At 40.2% G+C, this 14,997-nt stretch overlaps 1 protein-coding gene across 2 annotated transcripts in view; it reads left to right on the top strand.

Moving 5' to 3' along the window:
• Window positions 1-1,861: 1,861 nt before the first annotated feature.
• LOC119012246 (lissencephaly-1 homolog) overlaps window positions 1,862-14,997 on the top strand; it is a 35,608-nt gene continuing 22,472 nt past the window's right edge. Inside the window, exons 1-2 of one of the 2 annotated variants that reach the window (XM_037085886.1) lie at window positions 1,862-2,049; window positions 8,980-9,294. In XM_037085886.1, the coding sequence (XP_036941781.1) occupies window positions 9,263-9,294 (32 nt within the window). In that variant the 5' untranslated portion in view covers window positions 1,862-2,049; window positions 8,980-9,262. Of the gene's footprint in view, window positions 2,050-2,176; window positions 2,199-8,979; window positions 9,295-14,997 lie in introns of those variants that run through there. The other variant, XM_037085894.1, reaches the window with a different exon arrangement.

The following is a 14,997-nucleotide window of genomic DNA, read 5'->3' as shown; positions in this document are numbered from 1 at the left end:
TTCATTGTGAAGGACACGCTTTGACCTAAATGACAGGAGCTGTTGCAGTGCAAGTGCACACAAATGAACATAAATGCTTTAGTTGATTTAGACAAAATAAAATGTAGGACATTTTAATTTTTTTTGTAAAATAGAATATCATTCTTATGACCCACATTTATAAAGACTACTACCTGTTGGACATTTTCTGAACCTGTTAAAATCCCAACAGCAGTTAAGTCTTGTTAGGATTTTTAAATTTCTTTTTGGCTATAATGACCTGACTGAGATCTGTTTGTCTGCACAAATGCTATAAAGGTTCTTCCTTTTTGATACAGTGCTTCCATTTAGTTGGAGGCAGAGTTCAGTGTAGCATTTCTGTTTTTAATAGATTAGCTTGATCTCAATCTATTTCATGTTATTAGAAATCGGCATCAGAAGTGCAAAAATAGAAGACATGGTGTAATAGTACAGAACTAAGAGGAAAGTGCATTTACTGACATAATTTGCATAGATGCCATTTTTAGTTACTTTGCGATTTGAATGTCTGACATGCAAAGCAGGTGTGGAAATGACATATAAATACAGATAACACACATTTCATTTTTAAAACTATTGCTCCTGTGCAATATAACTACTAAAGGTCTTTGTAAGAAAAGAGTAGTATTTACCCCCCCAAAATATTATGCACTTTGCTGTCATATTGCATTTACTGTATCTGTGTGTCGCCTGAAATGCTGATTGTCTGAGGGTTTTGTGTTTTTCAGCTGATGAAATTTCTTCTGCACAAAGGCTTCTTAGGCCGAGTGTTTTGAGTCCGCTTCCCCTGATGATGTGTGGTATTTGTGTGTTGCTCTTTACAAATTAACAATCTAATTATATTTTGGTCTGCTTTTTTATATTAAAATGAATAAAAACAAAACCAGTAAAAGTTTTGCTTGGGGTTTTGATAACTCATACAGGTATCCAGTGGTTACTTAAGTAAAAGAACAAAGTGTTGTCATGTACATGCATTTTTTTTGTGCATTATTACTGATGCACTTTTATTGTTTTTGCTGTTTAAGATTATGCTATTTTATGCTCCGTACTACCAAGAACATTTTGGTCAGATATTATAGGCTGGATGTTTTATAAACAAAGTAGCTTATTATTTTGCAAAATGGCTACATGCCCATCTGTCAGATAAAGATAGTATTTACACTTTCACCAGTGCGTTTAGTGTGTAGTGTATATTTTCAGTGTGAAAACAACACCTCTATAAAATATTAGAATTGATCTGCCATTTTCAGTTGTGCTATGGAAGCCCATTTAGCTAATTATGTAAACTAGCCTGATTAAAAAATAGATATAAATTCTCATAGTGAACCAGAATTATAAGATTAAAAAGCAAAAACTATGGGTGTAAATGTAGCCCTTTTATGTCATAGATTTTTACTTTTGTATGTCAGGATCATGACTTATCTCTCAATTTTAACTTTTTAATCTAATAATGATATGCATCTCATTTTTTTTGAATTTGTATCTCAGATTTATGACTTTATCTCATAATCTAATCTTCTTATCGTGATTATGCCTTGTATCTTAACTGTTTATCCTATCATATTTTACTTTTTATCTCAATTTCAACTTTTTATCCCATAATAATGACTTTTTATCAGATAATTATGACTTTTATCCCATAATAATGATTTACAATGTCAGTATTCACATCATCAAGCTTGTTTGCCATCTTTTTTTTTTTTGAACTGACGGAAATGGGCCTCTATATAATACTGGGGAGCCATGTAAGAGTTAAAAGTCCAACTCGTTTAAAACAAGCAGATTTTTTTTCTTCTGTTATCAAGGGCGTGCGCGCTCCCGTCAGTCCGTGAACGCGAGCTCCGTGCGCGCGGCCGAGCGAAGGCGAATGCGGTAGCCTACGAAAAAACAAGCAGGCAGAGCTGGAGAGACAAGACGGGCACAGCTTACCTCCACATCACAAGATCATATTTTGGAGCGGAAATTTCACGCCCTGTCGGGTCGTGTTACCGCTGGAGACGGTTGAGGATATTCACGGGCAGAAACAATAGGGTGAGTCCAAGTAATTTTCAGTCGTGAAGGCGGTCGGGGTCGAAGGAATCTGGCGTTAGGTGGGGAAAATGACGATGTGGCTGTAATTTTTTTGCACCTCCTTTTTATGTCTCAAAATGGCGGATAGGCCGCTTGGACTGGAGCAGCAGGTACCTTTTCGGCGGAGTTTATCCTTGTGTCCGGATAAACGATCGTGTGCACTTTGGAGTAATTCGGGTCTCCTAACGTTAGCTGACTGTGTGCGTTGATTGTAGCTAATTGAGCTTGAGTACATATTACGAGCAGCGAGTGGAGGTACGAGATAACTTTCTGGCTGCATCGCCGGGGAGCTAACTTGGCTAACGTTAACTTTAGCTAACATTAGCTAGCGATAACTGGACATCGATAACGTTGGGCCACCAGCTGGCACCGTCGTCAGGGCTGTCAGCGTTAACATTGTTAGCGGCCATAATCAGGATAACATGTCAGTGTGTGAGGTATGGACAGGCCGACGATAAATACAGCTGCTCCTGGCGTCCATGCCAAGTTGGTAATAACCAGTAATTAGCATAGTTTGAAGAAGCGTTAGTGCAGGGACACTGCCTGTTGTAAGAAACATCGTCAACAAAATTCGATGTAGGTCACACGATACAGTCGCTGGTGCTGCTGACTCGTTGGAATAATTAATTGCCAACATCGTGTGGATATTTTGTTATGAATCGGCGCAATCACTGCAGCCATTGCTGTAACCGACGTTAGCATTTGGAAAAGGGCGTAAGTGGATATTCGTCATCTGTTTCGCGTTGTGTGTTTGTTGTGCACTTGTCATTGCAGCTGTGCACTGAAACAACCCATCTGCAGCTTTCTTACATGACCCGCACCTGAGTATATTTGCTCTCCTGTCATCTCGCTGGCTGCTGCCATGCTCAGCTGAGGCTCCCATCATCTCTCCGACTCGGTGTGCTTCATGCGGTTAGTTGGCACGGTGTTAGAAAATCAGGGTGGAGCACGTCGGAGGCGATGAGTTTGTATGTATTGCGTGTACCCAGTACTCGAGTGTCTGCCTTGTTTCTCTCTCATTGTGTGGATGATTGAGTCATCCATGTAGGGACTCTGTGGACCGAGGGCTTTACACTAGGATGAACGCAAACTATCGCTATGGTGGCTCGCAAGGTGGTTGTGCGCTGAATCCGACAAGCCAGTCTCGCTTGTCATTTTGATCAACCTTGTCGGGATATTTGTGGATATATACATACATTGTTGGTTTAAGGCAGCAGGATCCTGGGCTGATTTACTTTTCCCAGCCAAGCCTGCTATGACCGCGGTGCAGCTGAAGAACTGGATTTATTGGCTATTGATGAAATTGTTTATTTAATAAAAGCTATGAAAATATTGGCTGTGTGCACTCCTCTCAGGTAAGAGTATTAGCATGCTTTAGTCCATGACTGGATTGATCTGACTCAAATGCAACCATTTTGAAGAGGCATGTGATCCGGTTTTCAGCTTGTTGTTATTTTGACAGCTACAATCTTTGCTGATATTGCGGTTTTTGTGAATCTAGTCATACTGTGCTAACATAATTACCTACTTAATTGATTCTACTCAGACAGCACTGGTGCTTAAAATCGCAGATGAGTGACATGAGAAACATTTTGTCGTTTTCTAAATGAAAATACAATAAAACAATGTTTCATGTCAGAAAAGTAAGATTTACAGACTGACCAGGGTGTTTAAAATCAAGTTCAAACTGCTGTGCACAGTGCATGAAATAGACTCAGATTGTGTGTCGTTATACCAGTTTTCTACTTGGATAAAGGAGCTTATATGAGAACAGCAGCTCTCTTTATTGTAAAATACAGACATGCTTCATTTCTTTAATACCTACAGGAGCCAGCTGATGTGGTCAGCTGGTTTTACTTGAAAGCATTCTCAGTCGTGCTGAGTTTTATCAAGAGTTGATTTGAATAAGTACATCCCAGCAACCAGGCTCTATTCAGTACTGTCGGCAGTGGAAACACAGCAACACCAATTGTACAAGCTTCAGCCATTACAAGAGCTGCTCTGCTGGCACTTTTGCCAGTTAAAAACAACAGGGGTGTCACAGACCTTGTAGGCTGTTCCTCTGTCATGTCATTTGTATAAAATGGAAATGAAGTATTACCTAAAGGACCAAGATGTACACAAGTGGGGCCTCCTTTTGTTTTGTGTCAACATACAGTGATGAGAGCGAGACGCTTGTCTTTGGACCCTGGCAGGCTGAAGGGCAGATGGATAGCCATTTTATTCTCCTTCACTGAGCTGACAGGAGTGCAGAGGTCGACCTTCCAGACAGGCAGTCCACCAGCTCCGGCTGACTGGTCATGACTGACCTGCTGCCAATACTAACTGCCTGTTAACCTACAAATGACTGCTTCGACACATTGTTTGGACAACAACTTTCTGTAAAGTGTGAGCAAACGTCTGACAATGTTGGCATAAAACTAACAGTGCCGCCAACAAGCGTTTGAATATGAAGTTAGCTGCCAGGTATGGCGGTTGCCAATGCAGCCTTGAGAAATGAAAGGTTTGATTTGAACACCTTTCATACTTGCCAGTTTGCCAGCATCAACTGACAGAGTCAACATACTCCTCCAGTCTAAATTTAGAGCTATCATAATGTCACCAAGTAACTTGTTGGCATGAAGCGCATACCCTGGAGAAGTTGAAATCTGCCAGAGTTGAACAATCATCTCATGGTTGCTGCCAAGTGGAACTTTCCTTGTACCCTACAATTAATTAAAACCTGTATGAATGAAGGAGGATAACTAGTTCATTGTGTTGTCAACACCTGTGTGTGCGCAGGTTGGCTTGGATATGTGATTGATTTGTTTCCATGAGCTTGATGCCTGCTCAGTCTCTTGTCCTTCTTTGTGTGTATGTGTGGATGGGCTCTGATCCACTAATCAGGCCTCGTCCTTCAGGTAACACAGTTGTTTGAAGAATACTCGCAATTTGATGTGCAACACTAGAGCTACAACTATTAATCAATCGGTTGTCAAATACTGTGTTGTTTTATAGACCCTCATTTTATTAGCCACTGAAGGAAGATGTCACTAGCTGTGTAATTTAATAAGGTTTGCTTATAGTTACCAACCCACACAAGTGACACACAGGCACCTTGTGGGTCATAATGGCCCTAGATTGAAAACTGAGCCAGATGTTCACTCAGTTTCATCATCAGTTAGCGATAAAGCTCAGTGCTTTACTTAGAATAACCATTCACAGAAACTAGAGATGATTTAAAGAATAATCAGCCTTTTACCAAGTTCTCCAGGTTTATATTCCCTCTGGGGTTTTTGTTAAGAATCTGGTCAAGTGGTTATGAACAGGCTGCCACACAGGCTTATGACAGCTGCACCCATGTCACTGCTTGACATAATAAATTATCCATCTTTCTCCACCTGATGCAGCAAACTGAAGCACTGTTGGCATGTGCATTACTATGTTTGTGGCTGTATCCTGATGAATGTCAGAGCATGCAGTGTTCAGGTCACATGAGTGTTTTGCTTGACTTTTGGTTAAACAAATCATGAAACTGCCAAAGAAACTGAAAATGCTTTTCTGTTGGCCAAGTTTAGATCTAAAAAGTTCCCTGATTATTGTAAAACAGATATTCTCTGATTCTGACTAAAAGTTGAGAAAAGTCCTAAAAAACTTAACTGGAATAGTTTCACATCCTCCTCAATAATGTTAATGTGAAGCAGCCTTATATTTTGAATATATGATCCTTGACTTGGCCTTGCAACTACTATAGTAATAGTAAGTCCTCCTCCTTATTCAAAATAATGTGTCAGTCACTGCTCGGATGGCTTTTGTCTCCCGTTTGTATTGACCTGTTGTGTTTGTGTGTTATGTGAACATGCAGAGAAGACTTGATGTCTACATTTTTATAAATATTGTCCTGAAATACATGTGGAATTGCCCTGTGCATAACTTTGATGAATCTTTTTCTATTTTATTCAACCATGTCAGTATGTCTCCATGTTGTTTGTCAAGGGTAGTTAGGAATGATAGTGAAACATTCCCAGGACATTGGTGGTATGAAGGTGAAGTCATCAACAGAAAATGTAGCTGTTTAAGATGCCTGCTTTTGAAAGAGGGAGATGATGTAATGACGTTGGCAGAAAACTATGACTCAGTGGTGACTGTGAGGTGATAACTGTCAACATTGTCAGCATTGCTACGATGATATGCTTTGTGATGAGATGCAGAGACACTTTTTCCCACCAGCAGACTTAAACTCAACTTTAGACTCCGGTGTTTTTGTTTTACTCTTCTTGTACCACATTCCACATGGGTCTGTTGCTTTGTGCAGGCCCTGAAGTGTTGATTATCAAGTATGTTGTACACATACCTCGTTAGTATTCGGTTAAATAATGCAATCATGTGAAAAACAGAGAAAATCTTTTTTTTTTCCTTAATGTGTTATTCAGTACAAAATGATTTCGCTCACTATCCAATTGGGAACTACTTACAGCCAGACTAAAAACTTTCTAAAACTAAACTTATTGAAATGTACTCAAGTCATCATGTCTCAAGTCAAGTCTTTGACTTCCACATCGAGTCCCAGGTAATTTATTTTCTGTCAAGTCAAGCAGGAAGTCATCTGAGCAGTGAGTCTACATCTCTGGCAATTTGGGTGGATGTCTGCAATCCTCCAAAAACACCTAGCGGTGTTGTTTTTGAGACTTGCTTCAAACTGCTTTAGTAGTTCACTGCTTCTCTGTAAGATCCTCTTTTACAGATTTGCTGACAGATTCGTTTGTTTATTTTTAACACAATTTTCTTGTGACTTTGCTTTGACTGAAATCATATTTTTTATTTTTTGTATGAACAGACCGTGGGTTTGGTTCATTTCAGTTTAGCGCTGGCGCTCGGGTGTTGCATTCTGAAACAGACAGAGACAGAGTTTCTCATTATTCATTTGAAATGGCATTTTAACAACGGATGACCAGTTAGGACTCATCGGGAAATTAAACGATAACTTTGAAAGCAGTCAGCGGCATTAGTGTAAGGGCCCTTTATGGTGCAGTTCCTGCTGCAGCAACACAAAGACCAGAGAATCAATGGGAGGAAGACGCATAACCATTATTAACCATCAGTGGCAGATTTATAGATGCACTGTTGCGGTAGCCGATTCCCACTTTCCAACAAGATGCAGCCACATTTTGTTCTGAGCCAATTAGCCTGATTACGTGATTGTGAACAAACATTTTGCTCAATATTGAAGCCACAAATGAGATTTGCAGAGAGGGGAGTCTAACACATTAATGGATACACACAGCGCTGACAGCTGCCAACAGCGCAGAGGGAAGTATCAATACATAGTAGATGACCTCGTTTCCTACACTACAGCAGTTTAACAGGTTGACATAGATGGCGCATGCCTATAATGGATGTTTAGGATGGAGTTTTAGTTGGAGCCATTTTTAGATCCAGTGTCATCGCCTTATTGTGTTGTTGGCACTGCTGTGACCGTGAACCACGGCAGAGTTGTTGGGCAACAGCCAGAAACCTGCGTGCCGTAATCCACACACAGTCAGAAGTAAGCTGACATTTGGACTGCTGTCAGGTGGTGACATCAGGGTCCAGAGGTTAGCCGCTTTCTGTTGAACAGTTTTCTTTCAATGTCATGCGTCTTATAATAGAATATATAGACAAACACCACAGTTTTATATGGTAACTTTAGCAAAATGGGCTTTTATGTGTCAGGTTGGTCAATCTTACATCAGCAGTCTTCATGTTTTGATTGTAAGTAATTGTTCCCTGACCTGCTGTGCTCCTTTCTGAGAACAAACGTGATTAAGAAGGAGAAAATGTCCCTTGTAGTAATGTCACTTCAACATCAGCAGTTGAAATTTAAGAATGTGTGAATTTTCCTTCATTGCAGCTTCCTAGGGTGTTTCCAGTGCTCATGCTTACACCAGACACATCACTGCTCCTTCACCATGCAGTAGAGCTCATGCTTAGCACACATAGTCACCTCTACATGGTTCTGGACATTTGTGACTTGTTGTATTTTTGTCTGTTTGTTGCAGGAGATAGATTAGCTTTGTTGGTACCTTTTTATTTACTGGTCTGGCAAAGATTTAGTCAGGCTGGTCCCAGTAGACTAATAGGCTTATTGTATCGCAGTTAGTATTCGAGGGAGTACCTGCTTTGGTGAGGTGCTTTTCAAGACCTGGATGCAGTGTAAAAATAGACTTCGTTGCAGTATTGTTGGCTGCATTGCATTTTATCGACATTTATTGTTCCTCACATCAATACACCTTACAATAATAATTCACATTAATAAATGTGTTGCTGACACAAAGTGTTTTCATTGTACCATCAGTCAGGCCAGCCTGCTCTCAAGGATGTATCATAATGAGACGATGGGGTCGGTGAGCTTGACAAGAGCACAGCCGTTACTTGAGCCTGCTCGGCTGTGTCCTGTTTTTTTTCTTCTGCTGGCAACCTGGGAGTACGTTGCTCTGAGAATGTGGGTCAGCTCTTGTATGTTCATGGAGAAAGGAATTTGCTGCAAGAGCAGGCCAGAGCTCTCAGACCAGACTGGTGACATGTCAGACATGTCATGTAGGTAGACAGGTGGGGAGGCGAAAAGCAAATGATGAAATGGGTTATGAAAAAGGGGTGTTTTTTATTTTTATTTTATTTTTTATGAAATGTCTGATTAATGCATAATTGCTGTCAGAGCTTTCTCTCTGTGGTAGAAAAAAGGTGCAAACATATGTTGTGCCTCTTATTATTTGTCTATCGTTGACAGACCCTTCAGCCATTTTATCTGCATATAAACTGGTGCAGACATTGATGCAGTAGGCCTCTGGCCTATAAACATTTACCTCCCCACCCACTCTTCATGTTATCTGTCATGCATACCTAATGTTGACTTTCCCTCCCTCTCCTTTTCAGATGCAGTGTAGACTTTGCTGGTGACTGGTCTGCAGGCTTTCCACATCTCTCGTCCCTGGAGTCAGGCAGTTGGGGGGCAGATTTCTGCGTTCCCCTTCTCTCAGTCTGAGTCTTTTTGTCTGGATAAAACCAACTGCCTGCCACTGGAGTACACAGCTCGTCCTCGCCCGTGTTGCTTGGATCAGCACAGCTCATCTCCTGATTGAGGAGAGCGAAGCAGCTGCACAAGATTCACCTTTTACCGACTGATCCCTCCCGGCCCTGCCCACACTTCCCCATCACCATGGTGCTGTCACAACGGCAACGAGATGAACTGTAAGTTGCCAACACACCTTTTGTGAGACATGAAGATGTCAGACTTAAAATATGGTTGAAATGTTGCACATCTGTCGCTGCTGCATCATGTTGCATGGTACCTGATTCACTTTCATATCATCACTCACATCTGCCTAATACAACAACATTCCTCTGATGTTACTGTGTAACTTTGAAGTGTTTCAAATGGTGAGGTGCTTTTTTCAAAGGCACTTTGAAGGTGTTTGTTTTTCAAGGTGTGAAGAGCATTATTCATCTCAGGGCCACAACTAAAAATTATTTTTGTTGGGCCAACCATGTAGCCGGCCTGGGTCTCCAACTTGTAGCGCTTTGTTGCATGTCTTTCCCTCTCTCGCAACCACGTTCCTGTCTAAATAAAGGCTAAAAACAAAAACAACAAAATAAGCTTAATTTTGTCACCAAATAATCTGAGTTGCTCTCTTGATTAATCAGATAACTGTTTGATCTGTAAAATTTTTAAAAAAATCTGTGATAATGCCCAAACTCTAAAAACCAAAGATGATGTTATCCAGTCATTTATTTTGTTTGACCATCCCTCCAAATTTTCATTTCATTCATTTAATGTACAATAACATACAACTGAGAACCTCTGTAAGGAGAAGCTGGAACTGGGGAAAGTTTGGCATTTATTTTGAAAAATTGCCTAATTTCTCAGAATAGTTGGAGATTTGTTTTGTGTCAGTTGATCAGTCTTTTAATCAACTTATGCCTGCAGCTCCTATTAATAGGAATGTTAGTTTTGCATCGTTGTTTCCTGTTAAACCAGACTTGATTTTATGACAATGGTCCTCTATCTTGAAAGTTGGCTATGTCTGCAGTTATTTTTATGTAAGAAAACAATCATATTGGTTCAAGCAGTTATACTATAGTTCTTCCAAACTCCAAAAAAGATCAATTATAACATTTACTTTTATGCATTTTGGGGCAATTTTGTACCTTTCTGTTCAACAGTCAAGAGATAAGGGAGGGGCGGGGGGGACAGTCACCCCTGCCACACAAAAACCTTTGCCTCATCTTAATCTTCTACCTGCCATGATTTTTGTTGATGCATATTTGCAGTCCATTTGTTATGGAAGCCTAAAAAGCAACAACACCTGTTTTTGTTTTCCAATTCATGACAATGTATTCTTTGGTCCAGGAAAGAATGAGTAAGGATGTGTATTGATTAGCAGGGTATTGATTAAATGGGCAAATGTTATTATTTTTTCTCCTTAGTACCCCGCAGGAAGAATCAATGACTGGTTGAAGCTTCCTGAGCTCCCCTGAGGTCTTGTAGCACAAATATATTGATCTTCCACCTACACTTCCTACCTCTGAAAATGTTCAGTATTCCCAATTTGCCCTATGTGACCTTAGGAGAAGCTTAGAGTCTCACCTTTGACCCCAAAATAAAGCCATGGAAAGAAACCCCGGCTCCAAAGCTCTGTGTCTGCTGTCAGCGATTCCACGGGGAAACCATGTGCCCTAAGACGTCTGAAATCTGCCTACAAATTGTCTGGCACTGGCACAGAAGTGGCATACAGACAAAGACGTACTGCACATGTGTTGTGTGGTATATAGTGAGCAAGAAGGAAATGGGGGTACTGTAATTTGGTGCTGCTTAGTCTGTGTGCTTGGTAATTAACCCCTGAGGCGGGGGATAAAAGTTAAGGCAGCTCAATGTTGGATCCAAGGTCATGAAAGGAAGATGAGATGATGTTGCTGGGTTTTAGTCCTTAAGATTTCCTCTCTACTTAAGAAGTATGTTTAAAATGAATTATTCTAAGAAGGATTTGGTAGAAAACTTTGTCTCTGACCCTCTCCGTTGATTTTCTCCCCCAACGTCTCGCACTGTCATTGAGAAATGCATCAGTGTTCACATGACGATGCTCTTAACATTCCCAGCAATGTTTCTGTGTTTTTAGATTAGCACTGTGGGAGGGGTCTGTTGGTATGGAGAGATCTATTGGAATGCTAATCTTTGAAGCTATTTTGTATTCAAAGGAAGCTGCCAAGGACCCCCCACCCCTTCTCCCCATTTTTCTCCTCCGTTGCACAACTCTCAAAGCTTACAGGAAACTGGTATGGGACCATCGCACCACTTGAATCTCATTCAAGTATCTGTTGCATTCTTGTCGTTGGATATGTCGCTTGGCTCAGCTGGTGCTCTCATTGAGTTTGTCGGCTATAAAGCAGCTCTGAGATCCTATTTCCTAACCAGCCGATTTTGAATCAGGCAATGTAGCAAAGGGGTAATGGACCAGTGACCAGTAGACTGTCTGCTATGCACAGTAAATTTTTCAGTGGGCCCCCTGCTTGTTTGACAGCCTTGTTTTCCATCACAGAGCAAACAAATAGATTTTGTTCTTATTGCATTCAGGCCTCCTCTTGCCTTCTTCAAGTTTTTTAAGTTCAGCTGTCAGAAACTAATCTCATAGCTGCAAAAAATGTGTTTTGGCATTAAATTCTTTTTTCTTATTTTTTTTAATACCATGAAATCAGAAAGAATGAAAATAAAAAATAAAAAAAACAAGACAAGGCTTCTTGTAGTTTTCTGCTCTGTAGATGTTGACCTGCTCCTTTTTATTACCCCAGTATGGAAGAACATATTCTGAAAAGAGAAATGACCTTCGTCCCCTAAAACTGGTTTTATTTTGTCAACACTGCAGTCAGATGCTATGATTGCGCAGCATCTTCACAACAACTCTATTTTTGTGAGCATAGCCAATGAAAAGCACATTTGTGTTTCTTTGCAGGGTCAGGGGACTCGTCCCTGCTGGCGGGTTGTAAAAATAGACACAAAACACAAACTATCTGCTCCCCTGAAAGACCTGGAGGCACCCATGTGCAGATGGGTTCTTGCTTTTGAACTCTCTCCTCGCTTTACAAAGAAAATCCCCTCAGCTGTCTCCACGTCTTGGGTTAAAAGATGGTTCATGTGATTTTTGTCCTTTTTCCATTGCCTCCTGGCTGTGATCTTGGTGACATAACAGATCAAATGCCAAGATTTCTGCCAAACAGAACACATTAAAGTGACTTAAACAAGGTAGAATGGGGGGGGAAAGGCACATAATCACATATTCCTTATTTTCTTTCACTGGATGAAGTGCTGTTTACATGGATATGTACCAGATCATTTACATACAAATTGGTTTAATTATCTAAAACTCTAATCCCTGCTTCTGTCTTTTGGTCTTCCTTCCTCAACCTTTGCAACATTTTAGTTCTATAGCTTGGGATGTTGTGTTGACAACTCCCCGTATCATAGTTACTGTCATCATACGTAAGCAATCCTGATTCTGTTACGAAAACAGTAGAGAAAGCACTATTATGAACAGAAATACAAAGAAGGTGCTCCTGATGCCAGTACTCTTTGCAAGAAAGTGAATCAATCAATCAGTGGGGAGCACACTGCTTTTGTTGAAATACTAAAAAAAATTCTGGTTGAGGGTTAATCAGTTTGTGCCCAACTTTACAGTCTTCAACAAAAAAACCCCAATATATTGTCATGATTGAATTATAGCTTAGTGGGCAAAAGCACACATTGGTATTGATTTGGTGTCTTTTAAATCAGTTGACTACCTTCAGTTGCACATACCTTTTTATGAAACCATGATTGCATTGTCAGTTTTAAGCACAAGTGACCAGATTTGTGGATTAACAGTCAGCGCTCATACCCTTTTCATTCATTTCACTGATTAAATCGATTAGTCCTTAGTCAGGTAGCGGATCCAGTATTTCAAATGGTTGTCATGAATCTGGGAGCACTCAAGTGTTTGGTCGTGACAGGTGACTGTAGAGGGCGATTTTAATACAGATATTTGTTGCTGACACACACCGACACTTCGTCTTTCATGCTCTGTTCCCGAGCCTCTTTATTGGTGCATATTGTACTGAACATGGCTGTGTGCCTCTGCGGGGGGTTGATCAGAAATGTGGATCTGATTTAGCCTCGAGACTGACACACAGATTGCACACAGATTGGCATGGTAACGGTCTCTGTGGTCTAGACCCATCATCCCATATCAATTCATCGCCCCCTATTTATAAAGAGGCCCTTGGTTTAGGAAGAGGATCTACTGGATGTAGAAACCTGAATTTCTCTCCTGTGGTCAATCAGTAGTCTCTCTTTTATGTCCTTTTATCTTAATATTCTTTAGGTTTTTAACTGTTGGTCAAATAAACCAAGATATCTGAACCCAGCACCTTTTGTTGATATAGAGTCCGAAACTTTTAGTGGTTCTTCACAGTCAAAGTGAATGATTGAGAAAATAATCTGCATATGAACATAGTGAAAATCATTAGGTGATGTCTATGTAGGATAACCCCCTGATCATGTTATGTCATGTTATGTGTTGCATATCCACAATGACAAAAGTAGTCCTCCTCATAATGTAGCTCTGAGCACAATATCATTAATACAACCACAGATATTAAAAAGGGCAGCTACCTCTGTGGATAAGATTTAGTAAAATATCTGTCTTACTACCCCTTCTCATGCAATAAGCGATTGGAAGCCTATTCTCACGTTTATCCAACCTTGAACTTTCACTGGATCAAATGCTATCCACACTTGACTCTTTAAAGCTCTAGTTTAAGCTTGACCAACAAAGCTCCATCATCACCATGTGATAGAATATGCAGGATGTGCATGCAACACAACCATGAAGAGTGTCACTTCCTTGTGTTTAGACCAGACAGATAGCCTTTCAGCTCTGTGCTGCATTTTGAAGAGGGATAGTTTTTGTTTCTGAATTCAGTTAAAAAGTCATGAATTGAACCTTTCTTTTTTCCTTTTTCTTCCTCTACTTCTGTGGATCGCAGTGAGTGGGAGTTTCCTCTTTGAAGTTCTCTTCTAGCTTAATGGTTGATCCCTACTTTGTTTCTATTAATTAAATGGAAGGAGATTGCCTTTCCCCCTTCTCAACCTACCTGTTTCATATTTAAAATTAGCAGTGTTTATGATAATCAACCCTGTAAGAGGCTTTGAGATGGTTCAAATTTGGGAACAAAATAGTGGGCAGACATATTCCTAGATAAACCAAATTTTTGCTCTTGTTTCTATCTTTGAAATTATGTGGTGGAGTAATTGTCTGGTTAATCTCAGTAATGATAACCTTCAGGTGACATGCGTCATGTCTCTGTAACCAGTGCCGGAGGCTCTTCTTTATTGGTTGAGCAAGAGAAATATTAGATTGGTTACAGTTTTCATGGAGATCAAACTGTAAATGGACTATTATGCAATCCTGTCATATGACTTTTGTGGAATGTTTCTGGTAACAACAAGTTCTCCTTGAGAAGTTATCAGCTGTTCAGTACTCAGCTGTTAAGATGGAGGAAAAAGCTTAATTTTTTTAGTGCCTCGCCAGCCTGCTTCTTCTCTTCATATGCCTTCTGTTTAGCTGAATATTTCTCTTTGCCGATATATTGATAATGTAATTCTTTACTCTCGAATATTGTGTCTGCATTGGCACCAAATGTAGATTATCACTCAAGCTCTACTCCAAACAAATGTGTGCCTTGGGTGAACTATCATTCGTACCTGTTCTACAAAAGATTTACTTATTCTCCCCTTAATTCTCAAAGGAGAAGAGAATATTGGGAATGTTGCCCTTTTTTTAGACCTGAACAAAACATGAAAAAATATCTGGAAAATGTCTAAGTAAAGCTTCATGCTTGGTAGAACTGGCTTAGTTTTGGTTC

This window comes from Acanthopagrus latus, chromosome 2 (genome assembly GCF_904848185.1).
Source record: "Acanthopagrus latus isolate v.2019 chromosome 2, fAcaLat1.1, whole genome shotgun sequence".
In the NCBI taxonomy this organism is placed as follows: Eukaryota; Metazoa; Chordata; class Actinopteri; order Spariformes; family Sparidae; genus Acanthopagrus; species Acanthopagrus latus.
The sequence above is the reverse complement of the archived record's forward strand: the minus strand, read 5'-3'. Positions and strand labels throughout refer to the sequence as shown.